Here is a 20,843-nt window from a genome sequence, read left to right on the forward strand (position 1 = left end):
GGTTTTGCTGAGGGAAGGGGTGCACCCTGTGGCCTGTAACCTCAGCAGTGAGGCTTCCTGCACGACTTGGTGTGGTGCTGTCAGACTGTCAGTGTACAAACCAAGAACCAGTCATGTCCCAGTGGGATCCCTGAGGAATACTGACTTCAACAGGGTTTGTGTTACATACCTGAGGTTAAACAGGTGAGGTTATTACAGCCTAAGGATGACTTATGAAATGGAATTATTGATATTCCAGCCTCTTAAACCATGGTATTTTATTCAATATATTTCTTTATAGGTAGTGGTAAAACTGTGAGAATTAAGAAATTATTTATTTAAATAGCAATCCAGCTGGCTATAAACAGTGTAGGAGACTCCTGGAGTGTGTAGAGACATTTTCCAGGTCCAGGCATTACATGAACCAACCAGAAGAGAATGATTATGGGAGCTGGTGCCTGCCAGTGCTCAGTAGGGAGGTTAAGATGGGTGGCAGCCTGGACTGCAGTGACCACTCCCTGGGGACTTTGTGAGCATGGTGAGACTGGCAAGGATCTAAGTCAGGACCCTGGACTTTGAAAGAACAGATTTCCAGTTGTTTAGGAGTTGGTGAATGAGATTCCCTGAGAAACTATCCTTAGGGACAAAGAAGCTGACCAGAGCTGGGAGCTCTTAAAAACACTTCTCTAAAAACTAGACTGGTGATCTTTAAGGTCCCATCCAACCCAGGCTGTTCTATGATGTTCAAGTGAATGATTGTCTGAATGATTAAAGTTCTTTGCCATTATTACTAACATGCATATGTGTAGTTTCTGCAAGCTAGGAGTTTTCTCAGAGCATGATTTTGGAAGGGAGGTGTTGTTCCTGTTTCAAGATGATACAAAAGTACAAGAAGAGTTACATAATTACTGTCTTTCAAATTCTTTGATTAATTTGTAATCAGGAAGTGCTGAGGGAAGGAAACAGTTTACCAACTTTGTACATTCTAGTAGTTATGAGCCAAAAGGAAAATAGAGGTTTGTATGACATTTTACTTGAATCATCTGTGATTTTTGATACAATTAAAACTAAAAGGAGAAAAATTGGAGTAATAGCTACTTTAGCTCTTTACTGCTACTGAAATCTGCACGACCAAAAAGCTACTCAATGAGAATCAAGTGTGGTACCCAACAGTCGCTTCTCTTAATACTTGGACACAACTGATTTCATTTCCTCAACCTGGCTTTGACCTAATGTAGCTCTGCAAAGGAGGAAAAAAAAATATCTACATCTTCCCCCCTCCCAGTTCCACTGGATCACCAACCAGGCAACCGATCTGTGGCAAAACCTTAAATCTCCCTCAACATTCAGGCCTGGTTGGTTTGTTTTGTCTCTTTGTCTGGTTACTTTGGTGTCTTCTTTTCTGAGATTTTAAATTTTGCTTCTAATTTTTAAAATCTGATTTCCAGACTGGCTTCTTTTTTGTTCTCCCCATCTGGTGGAATTGCTCTTGTTCTAGGGGGTTTCAGATGAGTTCTCTTCTCACATATGCTGTGCAATACTCCCTAATTCCTAAGTCCACTGCCAGGTTGTCTGTGAAGAAAAAAATACCCTGCTATAACTTGTAAAATTATTTGTAATAAATTTAAAGCATATGGCAAAGATCCTACCCTCTTTCATTAAGGGAAAGATCTGCACTATACCATTATGATCCCCCAGTGGTCACTCTGACAAGTTTTCTAAGGAAAATTCTGAGGATGATTTTTAATGAATATAATCTTTAAATGGCTTAGCTGCACTGTAAAATATATCTGTGGTGGGAAACCAGCATTCAGAAAAATACTTTGGACAAAAATAAAGCACCATGTTAATGTTCTTAGGTAATGTTTTATTTGCTTCCCAGTTTAGAGGAAAATGGACATGACTCTAGTTTTCCAACTGTACATTCAGGTAAAAGAAGTTTTAATCAGTTAGTAAGACTTTTTCACTGAGTCTGAATGAGAGTGAATACAGAATTGTGCACTTCTTGGTGCTGTGACTGGCTTTTTTTTGTGCTGCTTCCACATGTGAAGAAAGATATGAACATTCATAAAAGCTCATTTGTTTTGAGCACATGCATCATTTATTAGAAGAGCATGAATAGACTTCAGTCTCCCGTGTTCTGGCCCTGCTTCCAATTTTCACTGAAGCTCATGTGTGTCTGAACGAGAGCAGTAGTAAACAGCAGAGAGTGCTATGTTTGAACAGTAAATTTCTGGTATCATTTCATTGCAGTGAAATTCTTTTTTTTACAAAGGGGTGGTGATAAAGATGAATGAGGAAGGGAAAGCAAGGGAATAGCATAGACTGTACAATGAAGTTTGGTTTGTTTTTTTTAAATGTCTTTGACGCATAATAATCCAGATTTTCACTGATACTTTTAGGAAGTTTTCATTTCCCTTAAACTACTGACAAATTGCATGTTGTTGAGAAAATTTTTTATTACTTTAGGGAGCAGGTATACATAGCTGGTGACTGTCTAAAAATCAGCTGTGGAAAGTGTATATCGAAATTTTTTATTGTAACCATTTTTGCTTGCTTAGTAAGGTCATCACAACCTGAGTGTATAGAACTCTGTTACATTTAATTCTCTTTGGAATAACTTAATTTCTTTATATTACTGTCTGAGTAGCTTTACAGGGTGTTTGCCTTATGATTCATTTGAAAACATGTTCAAGATAGAAAAATGTATGGGATGTTGAAGCTATGTACAGAAGAATTTGATTTAAATTCTGCCCCAATTTTAATATATATTAGAAACATGGAAAGAACAACAATTATTTTAATACTAGCCTTAAACCAAATGTGTGTATATGTATTTATTTAGCAATAAAATCTTGGCTCCAACAAGGACTTTATAAAGGTTTAGGTTAATCCTATGTGTTACTCCCATTTGAAATCACTGGTGCTACAGACGTGATTAAATGTAAGTGTATATATAATTGCTTTTCTGGATTAAAGGTGTCATGCCATTTATTTGTACTTGAAGAAAAAAAACTTGGGTGGTTTCTTTCTTGTAGAAAGTTTCAAAAGAGAAATGAAGTACAGAAGTTTACACATCTGTCTGGTAATTCTGACCTCCTGTGGTATTCTTGCTCTGTAATATACATGTCTCTGTAAAAGCCTGGAGTGTTCTCTCTGCTACCTCACCTGGGCAGGGAGCAGTCACAGTTCCACTTGTTGGCACAAAGAGGAGAAATATCCATCGTCTTCGTGGGTGTTGGGAATAGAGCTCTCTCTTTGATCACCAGTGTGGTTGAATATGGGAGAAGGAAGGTGGCCCTGACCTTGCTGTTCAGTGGCCATCACAACTGGCCTCCCAGCTGTGGTGGCCACTGGCCTGGGAGCAGCCTGAGACACACACTAAGTACCCCTAGGACTCCCACTTCAGCACAAAGTGTCCCCCATAGTACAGGCTTTGTTTTGACAGCCACAGTTCAGTTGTTGTGGATGGCAATTTACTAAAGAAGTGGAGATTCAGCCTGGAGGAGAGGATGCTAGCAGGCACTGTGTTGATTCAAGGGAGTCATTCCATGAAACAACAAAAATGACCCCTGGAGATTTTATACAAGGAGGGAAACTTGCTGGGGTTTCTACCTATTCCCTTTGATCTGGCAAGTCTCTGTGTTTGTGTCCAACTCTTTCCTCCCTTTTCATTTGTTCTTAACAGAAATGAAGCAACTGCCAGATTGGAGAATGTAGGGGAAGAGAACAGATTTCACTGCAATGTGGCAGTGTGTGATACAGATCCAGCTTGTTCAGATGAGTGAGTCTTTTGCTATGCATTGGGAAATTGTTGAAATGGAGTGTTTGAAAGTCTGTTGTAGCTGGTGGTTTGCACTTCCAGAGGTGGGAAAAGCAGTAAGTCATGGTCACTAAAAGTGTTGGGGAAGCAAAAACAGTCTCAGTAAGAAAGTGTGTTCAAGGTAGAGGGCACACTTCCACGCCTTATTCTCTTTTACCACCAAGGTCTTAAGTGGTATTGTACTGGTTAATTGGGAATACTACTTGACTTTTTTGGGTAAAGAGATGAACTGCGATGGAATAGTTCAGTAGAAACAGAAAAAAAGCCCAAACTACATGCTATTTATGTTGTAGCACGTCATAGGACTTCTAGTCAAGGTGCAAATGCTGAACAAACTGATGAACCATTTTAGTTCGGAGTGAGAATAATGTAAGTTTTAGATATTGTAAGACTATGCTAATGACGACAACAACAAAAAAAAGGCTTTGATTACTACATGTCTCTGATTTTGTTATTTAAGAGCCCAGTCCCACAGAAATATTCTCACTGCTGCTAGAGAGCAGGTCCTATCCACAAGGAGCCATCTGAGTGGAGATGGTGTGTCTGTGCTTCTGCTGGCCCTTTCATCACTAAAGGATGACGTCATGCTTCCCAGGGCCAACACCCTCTTGTAACCACTGCCTGCCTTTGTGGCTCCTTGCAGAGCAGACAGTGTCAGGAAGACAGAAGCTTTTGGCAACCTTGCCTTTTTGCTCCAAGTTCCAGTTCATGCAAACTCTCCAAGAATGGCAATGTCTTTATACAGCCAGCATGTTAGCTGAATTGCAAATAATCTCAGAGGAACTGTGGTTTCATAGACATCCGTAGTTTGGATTTGTCTTTAACTGTAAGGTAGGTAGAGATATTTTGGGGGATAATGCAATCCGGGTGAGAAAACACAAGTTAGTCAGGAAAATGAGCAGAAACTTTTTAAAGATACTCTGTCTCTTGTGGGTTTTTTTTTCTGGCCCTGTTTCTTCTAGTGTTTCCTTTGAAATGACCTCACCATATATATTAAGAAAAGTTTATAATGCATTGATATTTATGATACTTATATGTTTTGATTATCTCCTTTAGTTTTGAATTGCTGGGAGGTTTATTCCTCATAGGTGGAACCCTAAGCCACCACATCCTTTCCACTACTCAGGCAACTATCATGGCCTTGTTGTTTCTTGTTTTTCTGATAGAAAGCTTCCTTACCTTGGTCTGAAATCTGTTCTGTGCCTGAAATCTATTTTCTGTAAATCTTTCTAGTTGCCACAGGAAGGAATATTGCTTTGGCCAGGAACTCTACAAAATGACCTGCTTGTAATGGGTCAAGAGGCAAAAAAGAAATGGGTACACTGAAATTGGACTTTTGTGTGGCTCAAAGCTTTGAATAATTTGTTCAAAAACAACAGCAAAAACAACCTGACAAAATTTCACATTGAAATTCTGGGCTAAATGTTAAATTGCCAATTTTTTTTTCCACAATGTGGCATTATACCCAGGTCAGCTGAATTGTATTAAGAATTAGCACAGATTTATTCAACTGAATTGTTTGGCAGATAGAATAAGGAGTGTTTCATATGTATTTCATACAGTCTTCCTTAAAAAGAAAGTACACATCTGTGAAATCTTGACCATACAGCACAAAGTCTCCTTTCACACTGCAGTACTTCAGACTTATTTAGTACCCAAGAGTTAGAAAACATAAAATTATCTGGGCCGCAAACTTGATAACCACAAATTTTCTGTCAATAAAGCAACTAAAAAATACATGAAGTGCTGAAGTGTTTACCTTATTTAGTGTAAATTTAATTTATTACAAAACTCAAAAATGCATTTTAAAAGGCGTAATCTGAATTCTTTTGAACTGGGTATAGTGCTGGAATTTTTTGCCGCCAAGTTTCAGATCCCAGAAAAATAAGGTTTGCATGAAAAGTTCTTGGCAGATCTCTCTTGGAACAGCACAAACAACACTGCTTAACAAGGAGGCATTCATTACTTCTGTCTTGTTACCCTCTGCTATTACAGTCACCAGCTGTAAGGTTACTGGCATCTTTGAATCTTCCTAATAAAAAGCATGGGGAGCAGCCATTCAAGGATGATAGTGAGAAATATGTTGCATTTTTCAGGTTTGCTTTTGGTTTTGAATAGCCATTGTGTTTTATCAAGCTGAGCTAATGCATTGTCTGCATGTTCTCACAACAAACAAAGTTTAGGAGAGTAACAGTTTCAGAAGGACAAACCTGTTGGTCTGACTTTAGCAGTCTGTGATCCTTGAATGTGCAATTTTAAAAAGTATTTTGCTTTTCAAAGCTAAAGCCATCTGGCATTTGACTTTCTGTTCAAAAACGTCATGAATAAATGGCCTTCTTGGTGACCATACATTTATATTGCATTACAATCCTTTCAGAAGAACTTCTAACCACAGTTGTAATTTTTTTGGTAAACTAAGCCACAGGTCTTGTATCCTCTACTTTGCTTAGCAGTCATGCACAGTGCCTTTTTTAGCACCTGACAAAGTCCTGTGCTAGTGAAATAAGTGCCAGGTGTGCCACAGGTCTGTAAAATTAATATCCGAGCCCTGTAGTATAAGTTGTTTGAAAAAAATAAATACCCACAAGGTGTATTTTTTAATTACACTATTAGGACTATATTTAATACTCTTTATACAAAGAGTGATGGTGTTTGAGACCTTCAAAAATCTATAGGCTAGAGCTCAACAGAAAGAGATTCTTGGAGCTGTGGTAAAGGCTGTCATCAAGGAAACTTTTGAGACCTGGAGCTGCACAGCCACCAAGCCCAGTGCTGGTAGAAAGACACTCTGAGTTTGGCTTCTACTCTTGCAGCAGCAAGTGGTTTTTTGAAAGTGTAGCTAAAGCCTTTCTGTGCCCTTTAGTGATTTTTTGGTGAGGGTTTCAGTGAGAGCAAATTAATCCTTCACACAGAGACAGAAGGAGCACCAAATGTAATGTGGGGAAGCACGAAGGCTAAAGCCAATGGTTAATACTGGCATCGATTTTAATAAGAGTACTGACAAAGTCTGGTTTGTAGCAGCTCTCTTGCATGTATTCCAGGCCTTTCTTGCAGTGGTTTCTGCTGCCAAAACTAGCAGTGCTGGTAGGAGCTTTGGCGGAAAGAAAAATTTATTAGCCATTTACTCAAAAGGTTTGTGCCATAAATCTTTCCTTCAGTTTGTCACAGTATTGGATTTTAACTTTATGTTTCCTTCACTCCCTATGAATGCAATGTGCCTATTATATTTGTCACACTTGCTGATTAATTACAAAGGTCTTCATCTCTTAAGTTACATGATTGAAAAGAGTTTATTGATGGGCAGGTGGCAATACACTTTGGACACAGGCAAGCTGGAACTTTATGATTCCTCTTGTCTCTTGTGGAGTTTCTTCTTTTCTCTCCCATCCTTTTGCATGAGACCCCAAAGGAGGGGGGAAAATGGTTTACTTTCAGTAAGTATATGTTGCCTGAATGTTATCTTATTGTTAGAATAGATGCCAATCTCTTTTGCCTGCAAACAGACTTATTAATTGGAACACAAATATATCCTCTCAGAAAGAGATTAACACAAAAGGAGAGAATTTTTAGTTCTTAATTCTAATTACATTATATTTCAAGATTTATTTAATCCTGTTAATTTCCACCTGAATTCTCTAACAACTGGGTTATAGTTTGCTGCCTGCTGAAGTCCCTGGAATCTGGTAATTGTGTTTGCAATCTTTTGATCCAATCCTTGTTCTCTAAATCTCAGAGACACAACAGAGGTTTGTAAGTTTAAATTAGTTTAAATGATTCTCATACCCTAAAATCATTCCTTCTAATTGCAAGAAGCTAGACTATCATGTACATAAAGGTTGGTAATTGTAGTCACTGTAGTTTTTATAGCTGTGCTACCAGTGTGATGATACTGAATTAGGGAGTCTATCAGTTTTCAAAGTAAATATTATATGCAGTATTTGAGCATATAATCACATACGTTAATTGTGTTCATAATTTTTTCATGAATCGCCCTATGGAGTTATTTCCCTGTGGACTAGTGGCATTTAGTGCTGAAGCCTCAGGGCAGGATTGCTGTTATTTGTGGGTTTTTTCTTTTTCTTTTTTTCCTTTTTTTTTTTAATATACCTCTTCAGTAATATGCTTTAAGAATTCAGATTTAATTAGATTTTTTTTTTAAATTCAAATTTTACCATGGATTTATGCAGAGACTTAATATTGGCCAATATTTTCTTAGAATGTGGCTCTTCAAACAAAGAGACTGCTCAGGAAGCCTAAAAATATTAGTTTAAGTCTTTTTTTACTAATGATTTGCTTTCAAAATCTGTAGGATTTGCCTGTTTTGATTAAACAAAGTTAGAAAATCTAGGCCTCAGAATAAGTATACCGCATGCAATACCTGAACAAAATCAGGACATTTTGTATGAATATGAATTGTCTAGTTAATGGTTAGCCACCATTACTTGTTTGTAGATTATCTGGATTTTTCCTGTGTGGTTCCTTTATAAAGCTGTAATTCAGAAACCACTGGAGTAATTGACTCACTGGTTCCTTCAGTCAAAGAACTGTTCATTAAATACACTTTGGGTTAGAGCTACAGTTGAATACCTACCTAAAAATCTGCTGAGTGGCTTCAAAATCCCCAAACATTAAAGAAACAGAACAGTATTTAGTTTTATGGCATCAGGTAGAGCAGGCACAGGCACCAATCCCCAAGTAAACACTCTGTGGCTTCCTTGCCTCCTGAACGGAAAGACATTCTCCCTCCTTTCCACCCAAAGAGTGGATATTTTGTTAACTCCAATTATATGTATTCAAGTGTGGCACACTTGAAAAAAAAAACAACAACCCCAGAGAATAATTTTTTTTATTCTCTAATTGACATCTTCATAAACTTAATGTTCTTCATTCATTGTATGAAGAACATTAAGTTCTGTAATCCCTTAGTTTAGTATAATGTAACATGGGATACATACTGAGATATTGAAAAGAATTATTAGCTTCAAGAAAATCCAAAGCTGTTCCTGTTGACGTGATTTTAGACACATTTTAATTGTCAGATCTGTCAGTCCTGGCGCTTGCCACTTGAGGGAGTGATGCACGAGGTGCTGGTTGGACTCCAGTTTGAGCCCATTCTCAGCAGATTTGCATTTGCTTGGAGCTCACTCAAGGTGGAAAATTCAGACACTGTTTGAAGCTATTTTGGCTACAAAGGAAACTTAAAATGCTCTGTATTAAAATGTTTTGGACAGTTACCCTTCGGGACGGTTTTATCAGTTCCTCAAGTCCCTGTGTGGAACCTGAGAAGACCTTGCCTGGCAGAGGTGAGCAGGGTTTGGTTCTGGCAGGATTTGGGTCAGGTTGGAATGAACGGGGTCACTCTGGGCGGTATCGCTGTGGGGAGTTGAGGTGGATGGTACTGTCAGGCTTGGGATGCTGTCTCTGAATTAGTACGTGGAAAGCCTGTTTCTTATGATTTACTGTGCCTGGGAGTAGAGGGATTTCACTCTCCTGCTTTAATCCACTCTTGTTTTACTGAATTATTTATTATTTCCGAGTGATGGGAAAGGTTGATTCATGCTGCAAAAGAAAGGCTGTGAGACATTATAGGGCAAAAGCCTGTTCTTAAACTGAGGGCAGGAATCCTTTCTGTATGTTTGATATATAAACCTTAAGTGAATATGAAAAAATCTTGATATAATTTAAAAGAGACCAGAAAGTGGGATACTTACTATTAACAATCTGTTTGGTATGGTTTTCATTACTTCTTTTGACTTTTAATCAATAGTCACTGTCTGTTATTCTAACAAATCACTGTCTTTGTATTTCTAACAGAAAGTTGCATAAAGTTGAAATAATCTGTTGCTGTAGTGTTTATGTAGTATATTTATGTAGTAAATCTGTATGTATTGTTCCTTTTGTACATGTGTTGTTACATTTCTGTAGCTCCTAATATTTACTTTAGGAATTACTCTGAAGAGGCACTTTCATTACATAAGGACTATATTTGTGCAGGGGTTTCTAGTAACAGTATGTGATACCTTTCTGAGCAGCTATTGTACACATGAGTGTGGGCAAGATGGGAATATTGTAAAGTCTTGGTGTTTTACCGACTCAATTAAATAACATTGTAATCATACAAAATACAAATGTTACCTCACTGCCCTGGAAACTGTAATATTTTCCTTTATGACACTCCCAGATTAATTGTCCAGAATGAGTGAAAACTACTGTCCATAATTGCTCATGGTTTTCTAGCAAGACTTAAATCCACCTTTATTCAGCCAGCGCTTGAACTAACTAGTTTTTCGGAGGAAAAATATTAAGACAACTCCCTTTGTAGCATATCTGAGACCATCTTGTCTGGGACATTTCTTGTACTCTGAAGGTACAAAAATTGGAATTCAGAAATCTTATTCAAATGCCATTCATCTCAGATCTGATTAGCAGCATCAAGAGCTGAGAGGATGGGAATTAAATTCACCAAGGCACTTCTTACTCTTACATAGTTCATCATACTGAAAGAAAACTTAGGCAAGTGAATGAACTAGAATGTTTATGCTTTATTCCAGGAAAAAAAAAATTATTCAGTGAGCTCACAAAGAACAATATCTGTTTCAGAAGATGTTTAGTTACATCTATACTAATTAACTTCTCCATGCAAATAAAGAATAACCTACTACATTCTGTGGGAGTTTGCACTACTTTTCAGCAGTGAGCACTTCTTATAAAGCATGTTACGATTTTTGTTGGAAGAAATACTGAACTATCAATGGCTGTCCAGCCTTTATGAGTCACTCAGGGTACAGAAGCTTTTGGGTTACCTGTTATTAGTCATCTCTTTTTCAGACTGTGGAGTCTACATAGTTGTTTCTTGCATGGAAGCCCTTTCATGCCTCTGAATATCCACACAGTCCATTTCTAAAACTTTTCAATCTCTACTGTAGTCTCACTCGAGATAAGAATTTCCTACCAAGTAACTTTGTTTTTTCTTACTGCTGTTTCACACTGAAAAAAAAAAAAAAGAAAAATCTGAAACATATAAGATGTTTTGGACTGTATAGGGTATGAAACATCTCATATAATATTAAATATTGTTGAAATACTGGTCTTTGTTTAGCAAATGATGTTTTGAATTCCAGGAAATGACCTTGTAAAAATGGAACCAGAAAAGGAAATTTGCTTCTGTTATGGAAGGAAAATGAAGGAAAGAAAGTTAGTGCAAACAAAGGGGAATGACAGAGGCTGAATCAGAGAAAGGTGGGGATTTTCCCAGGAATGTATGGAGTGTGGGTGGAAGGTGCCTGACAGTTTTTCAGTCTAGTGATTCCCACTTTCCAAATGTTCAATGATCTTTTGAATTCTAGCAGTTAATTAAAAATCCCAGAGAGACCAAACTCCCCTATTTGCACTTTGTATTGCTAGTCTTGTAGTAAACTGCTACAGAGAAATGTAGAATACTTTAAGATAGGCCATGTTTTGCTTGTGACTGGACTTGAATGTTTTAGAATGCTGTAGGCAGCTGCTTGAAAGACCCCATCTTTGTGTCTGTGTTTATACCCTCCTCTCACTGGTCCTCTGAACTGCCACTAAATTGTGCTTCCAAAGGAGCTGTTAGGATCTATGATTTTCTCTTCAGCAAGAAATAGTGGTGGTGGTGGTAGTCAGCAACAAAAGTGATGAGGCAGAAATGGAATTCCTCATCAATGTGGATGCTTTTCAGGTTAATGGGATTAATGTTGGAGTAGGAGGAGGTAAGGGTTAGGGCATCTGGAGTGCCTGGGAATACATCAACCCAGAGAGCTCCCCACGGGATATACCTTTGCCATGCACTAAATTTGTGGTCACAGGGGATACTTTTATTTCGGAAATACTCTGGTCCTCCTGCATGTGCTCCAACCCAGGATCTGTACAGACAGTGACACCACCTATGGCAGGCCTTGCTGTTGTAAAGAAGCTCTGACTGGGTAAAAGGTCATTGTGGCAGGGGGAGATCACAACCACCGGCTCACGGCCCACGAACCCAGAAGAGAGACTGAGCGTGAAGACTAATTAGCACCAAAGGTGAGGGAATCATGAACGACAGTACCATTCTGATAAATAAGAGAACCACGTAACTTGTAGCCAATGAACACTCACTTCTTTGTCGGCTAGACAATTTATTTACTATTTTTTACTATAAACAGTAAAAAGTTTTGATAAATGGCGTGCTTGATTTGTGGGCTACCACCGTGCACCCGGGCCTGCACAACTCTTAGATAAACAGTGTCTCTCTCGAGTCTGTAATTATTGCCTTGTGGGCAGCGAAGGGGATTTTAGGGAGTAACAAGCTCGCCGAACGCAGGCCGGGCCCAGCGGCACCACCCGGGAGCCGCGCCCGCCGCTCTGCCTGGCCCGGCCCGGGGGATCCACCCGGCCCGGCCCGGCGGGCTGTGGGCGGGAGCGGCCGCCGCCATTTTGTGCGGGAGGCGGCAGCGGTCGGTGAGGCGGCGGCCCGGGCTCGGCCCGCGGCGCAGGGCGCGGCTGTCGGCGGAGGGTGCGGCTGTCGGCGGAGGGTGCGGCTGTCGGCGGAGGGTGCGGCTGTCGGCGGAGGGTGCGGCTGTCGGCGGAGGGCGCGGCTGTCGGCGCAGGGCGCGGCTGTCGGCGGAGGGCGCGGCTGTCGGCGGAAGAGGCCCCCGCCGCCGCCCCGTTCTCCCGTGGGGCGGGCGGCTCCTGCCGGAGAGCAGGGCCGGGACAGGCCGCCGTGCTTCCCGCCGGCCCCGCGCTCTGAGAGGCCGCCGAGCTTGCACAGAGGTTCGTTGTGGGAGGTTCTCTTAGGCGCGGAAAACGAAGTGCCGATATTTGTTTGTGGTCCGGGAGCGCGGCGGAGCAGCGAGCCCCGGAACCCGCGGGCCGGAGCTGCTGCCGCGACCTCGGCACTGCCACAGGTACACAGTGTGTGCACAGACATAGCTCGGTGCCTCTGTGAAAACGCTCGGGGTAGAAGAAGTTCGTACAGACTGGTAGGCGCAGTACAATTTGTTTAGAATAAAATTGCCGTATTTTGTTTACCCTTTTACTGATTGTACGACAGCAAGCGATTGGTGAGCATATCTGATGCTTTCGGAGATAAATACTGGAAGTTTCAGGATATAAAAGATGGTTATTTTTGAACACTTAATTTGTCTTGTGTTATATATATATATATATATATATATATATGTCTTGTGGCATATATTTGGCCAGCTGACCGTGTAAAGTCTCTGCTTGTTTGTGGACACCGTGAACAAGCAGAGCTGGACTCTTAAACAAATCTCAAAAGTCTGCAGCCTTATAATTTTATGTGGATTTTAAAAAGAACAACAAAAGGAGTGATTTTGTATGGATCCTGCAATGAATTTGACATCCTTTCCAAAACTGGTTGTTTTATTTGTTTTAGGTTGGTTGTGTTTTTCTCATGACTTAGAAGAATTGTGTGCATCTGTTGTTTTATCTTAGAAGTAGGGGAATTCTCCAGGGATTTAAATAGGACTGACTTGCAAAATGGATAAATTTCCGCACAGTGGAAAGTGAATTTTTTACTTAGCTGCAGAGGCCTCATACTGACAATTAACTGTAGATATATCTCTGTGTTGTTCCATGCTTCCCCCGCTGTTTTAAAATACTTCTTGACACTTGCATCGACATTGTCATGATCGAGATAATTGTTAAACAAGGCAAATTCTAGATCTTTTCAGAGATTGAGAGTTGGTTTCTCTGTCGCTGTTTGCTAGACTTTTTTGTGGTAACAGTAAAGTGCAGCTTTTTCGATAGTAGTAGTTTCTAACAACTGTAATAATTTCCTTTCTAGTGTACTGAAGCATGTTTTTACCACGATCTGTTAAAGTCAAGAGGGCTGCTGATGAGGACAAAAGTTGTACAGCTAAGAAAAATAAACTGTCTTCTGGAGGATCTTTGCTAGAGGAGACCACAGAGTTCCGGGACGCTAAGTCAATCGGAACAGAAACTTCTGCTTCAACAGACAACTCAAGTGAAATTGTACAAGAACACACAGAACCTACAGCTGCAGACCTTGGCGCTGCTCATGTACCTTTGGGAAAGGACAGCCCAAATACTGAGGATGGTGGCTCTTCGGAAGAACCCATCAAATCCTTCAGCAAGTCCCAGCGGTGGGCAGAGCCTGGAGAGCCTGTGTGTGTTGTGTGTGGCCGCTATGGGGAGTACATCTGCGATCAGACAGATGAGGATGTTTGCAGTTTGGAGTGTAAAGCCAAACACCTTCTACAAACTCAAGCAAAGGAAAAGCAGCTAACATCTGATCAACCCGCAGGTTCTCAAGCAGAAGCTCAGCTGCTTGATACACCTTATTTCTACAAAGATCATTCCTTTATTTTAGGTTTGCAAGATGAGCAGGTTGAGAACCTTAAACTCCAGCTGGGTATTGCTGTCCAGGGCCAGCAAGTTCCAAGACCTATTGTAGAGTTCGAGCACTGTGGTTTTCCTGAAACTTTAAACAATAATTTAAAGAATTCTGGCTATGAAGTGCCAACTCCCATCCAAATGCAAATGATCCCTGTTGGACTATTAGGGAGGGATATTCTGGCTAGTGCTGACACAGGCTCTGGAAAAACAGCAGCTTTCCTGCTTCCTGTCATTATGAAGGTTTTGAAAGAGGTAATGAGACTTCAAATAGTTAGAGAATACAGTTTGCAGCTTTGTCTGTTGGATTCCCAATGTAATGGAGAATGTGATTACAGAGTTTTTCATTAACATTCAGTGGTTTATTTGACTTTTGATTGATGAAGCATTTGGTTCTTGGAGGGGGGAGGTGCTGATTATTTGATAAAATTGAATGTTTTTTCGCTTTATTCAGGAGATGAAGCAACTCTGCTTCATCAATATTACCTATTACACTGTTCTTGCTTGTTGAGAAAGTTAATTAAATTCTGTGGTAAACATCCGAAAATACTTAAAATAGAAAGTGAAAATAATTCCAGGCATTCTGTAAGTTCTTCCTGTATCTTCGTATATCACATGACTCAAAGAGGTTTGTTGGAATTTGTAGAACCTCACAGAGTAATTTCTCTTGGAATACATTTAGTTGACTGTCAGATAATTACAGGAATTTGGGTTAAAAAAATTCTGAAATCCTCCAGCTACGTTCACTTTTATAAAGTGGGAAAAAGAGTTAAGAAAACTTCTGCTTTGTAAAGGCATGACTGTATGATTGGAAGCAATGGCAAATAGTATTCTGTGCCTTGTGAGTGGTTCAGAACTCTTTTTTGCTTTACAGGTTTTATTCAAAAAGAGATGCATAAAAATATGTTAGAGAATTCTGGACACGATTCTAATGATCCTTTGTACTGTTTAGATACCTTTATAGAATGTGTGTGCACACAAATGTGTGTAAATTTTTTCAAATGAATAATTGAAAGATTGAAGTAACCCTTCTATTCTTTAAGGTATTCTAGCAACTCCTACGCTCCAGTTTAAGAACAAGAGCATTATGTAGAAGTAGGTAAGGAAAGGTGTATACATTCCAGTAGTTCCTCTGTATAATTATCATTAAAGCCTGCAAGACAGATACATGTTTACAGTAACATGTGCAAAACTGGAGTTTCAATGAAAAATGCATCTGTACACAATCTTTCCCATTCTTCATTTTCAGGGTCCTGTCCAAGTTCATGTATGTATCGAGAAGTGATTTCATTTTGCTGCTTAAAATAATTCTCATTTTTAATGTAAAAGATTACCGTGGGAAATCTGAAAGCTTTTTATCAAAATCATAAGCACTTCCACATTAACCAGATCTCCCCTGTCCTTTGCAGACAGAAGCTCCGTGTGCCCTTATTTTGGCACCGACGAGGGAGCTGGCGGTTCAGCTGGAGAGGCAGGCCAAGGAGCTGATGGCCTCCTTACCCAACATGAGGACAGCCCTGCTGGTGGGGGGCTTGCCCCTGCCCCCGCAGCTGCACCGCCTCCGGCAGAGCGTGAAGGTCAGCCCCCTGGCATCACAGGCACAGAGCACAGAAATGTGCCTGGGGACACCTGTCGCACACAAAGACGGCTTTCTTCTAAGCCTAAACTACCGGAACGTTTCTTGTCTCCTGGAAAATTTACTGTCGCTGTTTCAGACACACAAAGGGCGAGGCAGGCAGGAAAGCTCTGGGTTAATTTTTCTGAATCCATATATATATATATACACTTTGTCAGAAGGCAAAAGATTGGCTACACGGGTTGCCACCTCTTCCACCTGGTAGGTGAACATCACCATCAATCACAAGACTCCTCCCAGAGGAGAAATATGTGAACAATACGTAGTTTACATGAAGCTGCGTGGGAATCTCCACTACAAAAATGCAAACACTCAAAATGCAAGAAAACTTAGGGCAACATTTTACAGTTACACCATTTTTTAAAAAACTTTTTCACTTCTGATTAAATATCTAATAGCTTATTATTTGTTTGTTTTTACAAAGTTTCATGTGTGATATTGCTGCTCTCAAAGACTGAAATATGCCAGTATTTTGCACAAGGAATTGTAATTCAGAGGGAAAAGTAGTTTGTTTTTCATGCAGTTTTTATTGCTTTTAACTTTGACACCTCTATTAGCGTTTTAAAAGGTCCATTTCCACTTAGGGTGTCATAATCTGTAAGTTTTCTAGAAGTTTTATGACTTACTTGAATACAAGCAACTTCACTAATTACTGCCATTATTATATATGTGATGGAATTTTATGGTTTTTCTAGGGTGCTCCTCTGTCCTTTCATGGAATTTCTTACTCCTGTGTGTTTTTTCCTTTTTTCTTTTTTTTTTTTTTTTTTTAGGTGATAATAGCAACACCTGGAAGACTTCTTGAGATTTTAAAGCAAAGTTCTGTTCAACTGCATGGCATAAAAATTGTAGTGGTGGATGAAGTAAGTTTTTATTTATCAGAGCTCTATTATCTATACAGAGGTCCTGGAAGAGTACTGTGGGTGGCTAGTCTCACTTATTAAACATACAGAGTGTTTGTTGTAAAAGTACAATGTATTTCTTAGGAGACAGTTTTATTTTTTGACACAATTTGGAATGTGACACAATTTGAAATAGAACACATGTTCTATTGCTGTAAAGATTTAGGTACCTGACAAGATAATACTGTTGGACCAGTGTGAACCATTTGTTATTAATTTTCTCACTTAGCTTTTCTTCTGACTGTAATACTCCTGCATTTGGGTTGTTACACATTACAGTATGGTTCTTCTGCCAGTTTAAGTTCAGGATCCTGCTGTTCATGGAAAAAAATGTGGTACAAATGTAATATTTTTCATTTAGGTGGATACCATGCTAAAAATGGGTTTCCAGCAGCAAGTGTTGGATATTTTGGAAGACATCCCTCATGATCATCAAACCATACTGGTGTCAGCCACGATTCCAGTGGGCATCGAGCACTTGGCAAATCAGCTTCTGCACAATTTTGTCAGAATAACAGTTGGAGAGAAGAATCTGCCGTGTTCCAATGTCCGGCAAATCATCTTGTGGGTGGAAGAACCATCTAAAAAGAAGAAACTGTTTGAAATACTAAATGTAAGTTTAATATTTTTCTCATAATAAATAAATAAATAGCAGTTTATAAAATGATTCATGTCTTTCCACATCTCTGTCAGATTCTCATCTCATGATCAGGAGAAACTGATCCATGCTGCTGATGAACAGCCGATGGTTGTAATCCCTTTTTAAATAAACTGTTTAATTTTTCAGGATAAGAAGCTCTTCAAGCCACCAGTGTTGGTATTTGTGGACTGTAAACTAGGAGCAGATCTATTGAGTGATGCTGTTCATAAGATTACAGGATTGCAGTGCACAGCTATGCATTCTGAAAAGTCTCAGGTGGAAAGAACAGACATATTACAGGTTTGTGCCTGCTCAAGTTGAGGCTGTTTTGGTAGGTTTCAAATGGCTTTTTTTTTTTTTTAATGTGGCTTCATTTGAATGACTGAAGTCATAATGGACTGTTTTTCTGCAGTAATACCTGAGGTATTGCTGGGGGAGATGAGACAAAAAGGACTAAGCAAAACTGTCAATAATAATCCTATTTTAAATGTAGATAAATACAGAGACTGTTTCCCAGATTATTTGAAATAGGAATTTAAATAAGCATTTAAATGTATATGATCATTTTGGAAATAAAATTGTGGAATTTATCTCTTTGGTTATCTCTCTGAATTATATTCCCGTTTAAATCAAGAATACAGGGAGCCATTCTCTCTTCTACAATAGAATAATCCCAGTGGGTGTGTTCTTACACCAAATAAGTAGCTGTTAACCTATGCTTGGAGAGGTTCAAAACACAAACAAAGAATTAATTTTGGTTTGTTCCTTCCTTGCCAGGGATTACTTCAAGAGAAGTATGAAGTTATAGTAAGTACTGGAGTCCTTGGACGAGGGCTTGACCTTGTCAATGTCAAACTGGTGGTGAATTTTGATATGCCTTCAAGTATGGATGAATATGTACATCAGGTAAATAAATAAATTGCTTATGCTTTATTTGAAAAGTATAATGAAATATGACATCCACCTATGGAAATTTTAATGTAAGCAGAAGGATCATTTTCCTCTTCAGGATATATTTTATAGGAAAGGGAAAAAATAGTGCTGGATATCTCTTCTGTAAGTATCCGATGTAAATTACTCAAATCTAGAATACTATTCTTATTATCTTCTATATAAGTTACTAAAACCTAGAAGAGTGCCTTTAAATCACTTACTTTTGCAGTGTTCTTCCTGTTTTGTACTCTCTTGTATAATTTTGTGTCTATAGAAAATGAAGTTTACCATTTTTTATTGTGTGAAGAAAGGCCAAATGCCCCTTTTGCCGGTGCACCTCATCCACAGTGTGGGATATGCATTAATAATTAGCAAAGCAGTCATGAACTTGATTTCTTCCCCTCTTTCTAGTCAAGCATCTCTTTGATGCTTTTTTCTCTGGATTTCCTGCTTTAGAAAAGGTGATCTGTGAGTTGCATGTTTGTGTGCACAGTCCCCAGCCTTAGTTTAGCTGGCACATCAAGAGAACTCGTTGTTGCTCTCTTTGTGGCATGAGGAAGACAAAATGCTACTGTGTGCAGGTCTGAGAACATCAGCTGTGGGAAAAGGCAGCAAACTGGAGAGAGTCCAGGTGCAGTCAGGGGCTGGCACATGTGACACTTCAGGGCAGGCTGAGGCAACTGGCCTTGTTTGGGCTGTGCTAGGGACTTAATTGCTTTCTCCCATTCGGGTGATTGCACAGGAGACAGGGCCACACTCTCCTTGAAGATGCCCAGGGAGAGGACAAGAGCCAGCAGTTGTAACTTCTGCAAGGGAAATTGTGGCCTCATAGCAGGGAGAAAGGATTTTCCCAACTAAGGGAGTCAGGCAGTGGAAGAGGCCAGAGGGGTGAGGGAACCTTTGTGCTTCAGACACCTGAAACAAGGCCTTGAGAGAACCTTGATCTGACTTTAAAGTAAATCTTGTTCCAAACAGCTGAGGAGGACCTCTGGAAGTTATCCACTGTCTTGAACTCCTCAAGTAGCCTGTCTCATTAAATGCAGTGTTCCCCTCTGGTTTTAATGATCTTTCTGCTTAAGTTTCAATCGTGTATTAAGGAAATAAAAATGGTCTTTCTAGCATCAAAACTATACCAATATTGAAGTGTTAGCTGTTCCTACATAGAGAGTCTTTGTAGATCCTTTTCTAATTTGTTCAAGTATTTTAGATAATATTGGTAAATAATTTCAAGTTACTAGGACATTGAAAGTAAAGGGCATTTTTGTGGCCATGCTGGCACATATTGTGCTTGATATGAAGTGTAAATATTTGGCATCTCTACAGTATTTTTTAAAACCTTTTGTTTGGCGCAGATTTACTGTAAACCTTTGCCCATAGTCTGGGTCTCCTGTCTCAGTATCAATAGCAGACTTCTGGTGTTCCCATAAACAAGTCACAATTTTAAATGCATTTCAGCTACAGCTTCAGATCTACATATCCTGAATTCAGGAAGTTTGTTGTAAATACCTTTGTGCTTAGAGGATGAGAGAGATTTGGCCCTGTCACTTAGGTTTACTTGCTGTTTTGTAACAAAAAAATAAATTTCTTAGACTATTTGAAGGACTTCCATTTAATATTGCTAACTTAAAACACATCTATGTTTTTGCAGGTTGGAAGAGCAGGGAGATTGGGTCACAGTGGAACTGCAATTACTTTTATCAATAACAACAGCAAGAAGCTCTTTTGGGATGTTGTGAAGAGAGTAAAACCCACAGGCACCATTCTTCCCCCACAGCTGCTTAATTCCCCATATCTGCATGATCAGAAGAGAAGGGAACAACAGAGACTTAAGCAGTTACAGAATGACCTTGTAACAGGAGATAATATTATGGACATTATTAAAAAACAGAACAAAAGTAATTCTAAGAGGTAATATAGGCATATTTATAGTTACATAATTACAATAAAAGTATGATTCAAAATAAATATGAAATGTTGCCTTGTATATTGTATTTTTTAAAAAATGTACAGTTTTTTTTAAGAAGTCTCCTTTTTACCTCATCTTTATTTTGAAATACAGACTACTGTGTGTTTGAATTACTGTAGTGCCTAGTAAAAGTGCTCTGGAACCCTTTTTCAATACCAGTAGTCTTTGGTCTTGCTGGCAAGAAAAAAAAAATCAGTGGCGGATTAGCCTCTGAAAATACCTTACTTAAATAAATAAATAAAATCTTCCACTGGGAATGTTTCTCCACATCCTCAGTCTGTTCTCCTGGGGTTTCTTAAGAACATGTGTGCAAGTTTTGTTTGTAAATAGTACTGAAACTTTAGTTTCTCCATTAGTACCTGTGGGCTAGCTGGAATTCTGCTGAAGGACTTTGCAATACCAGAAATAATTTGTTATTAATTTAACTTAATGGAAGATAAATAAAATAAAACCTCTAATTTTGATTTTGTCTAATCAAAATGATGTCGTCTTTAGAGATAGAATTTGTTGATTTTTCTGTCTCATTTGAAATAATCCACTTTTGCCTATAAAATGTTGGGGTTTTTTTGTGTAACTCCTGCAGACCA

General features: G+C 39.2%; 1 protein-coding gene across 2 annotated transcripts; it reads left to right on the forward strand.

The window, feature by feature from the left end:
* Window positions 1-12,423: 12,423 nt before the first annotated feature.
* On the forward strand, window positions 12,424-20,262 carry DDX59 (DEAD-box helicase 59). 2 transcript variants are annotated; one of them, XM_066324602.1, is made up of 8 exons: window positions 12,424-12,574; window positions 13,611-14,452; window positions 15,589-15,756; window positions 16,589-16,678; window positions 17,079-17,330; window positions 17,505-17,657; window positions 18,135-18,263; window positions 19,939-20,262. In XM_066324602.1, the coding sequence occupies exons 2-8, from the start codon at window positions 13,622-13,624 to the stop codon at window positions 20,200-20,202; spliced, it is 1,887 nt and encodes a 628-aa protein (XP_066180699.1). In that variant the 5' UTR covers window positions 12,424-12,574; window positions 13,611-13,621; the 3' UTR covers window positions 20,203-20,262. The 2 variants fall into 2 exon arrangements, with proteins under 2 accessions (XP_066180699.1, XP_066180700.1); XM_066324603.1 differs by having other exon boundaries at window positions 13,611-14,434.
* The last annotated feature ends 581 nt before the right edge of the window (window positions 20,263-20,843 follow it).

Source organism: Sylvia atricapilla, chromosome 9 (assembly GCF_009819655.1).
Source record: "Sylvia atricapilla isolate bSylAtr1 chromosome 9, bSylAtr1.pri, whole genome shotgun sequence".
In the NCBI taxonomy this organism is placed as follows: Eukaryota; Metazoa; Chordata; class Aves; order Passeriformes; family Sylviidae; genus Sylvia; species Sylvia atricapilla.

Bases quoted from the DNA above. Each gene is read 5' to 3' on its own strand.
- DDX59 (XM_066324602.1), top strand. From the start codon at position 13,622: ATGTTTTTACCACGATCTGTTAAAGTCAAGAGGGCTGCTGATGAGGAC. The intron at 15,757-16,588 runs GTCAGCCCCCTG...TTTTTTTTTTAG, and splicing joins GCCTCCGGCAGAGCGTGAAG to GTGATAATAGCAACACCTGG. The intron at 17,331-17,504 runs GTAAGTTTAATA...TTAATTTTTCAG, and splicing joins AACTGTTTGAAATACTAAAT to GATAAGAAGCTCTTCAAGCC.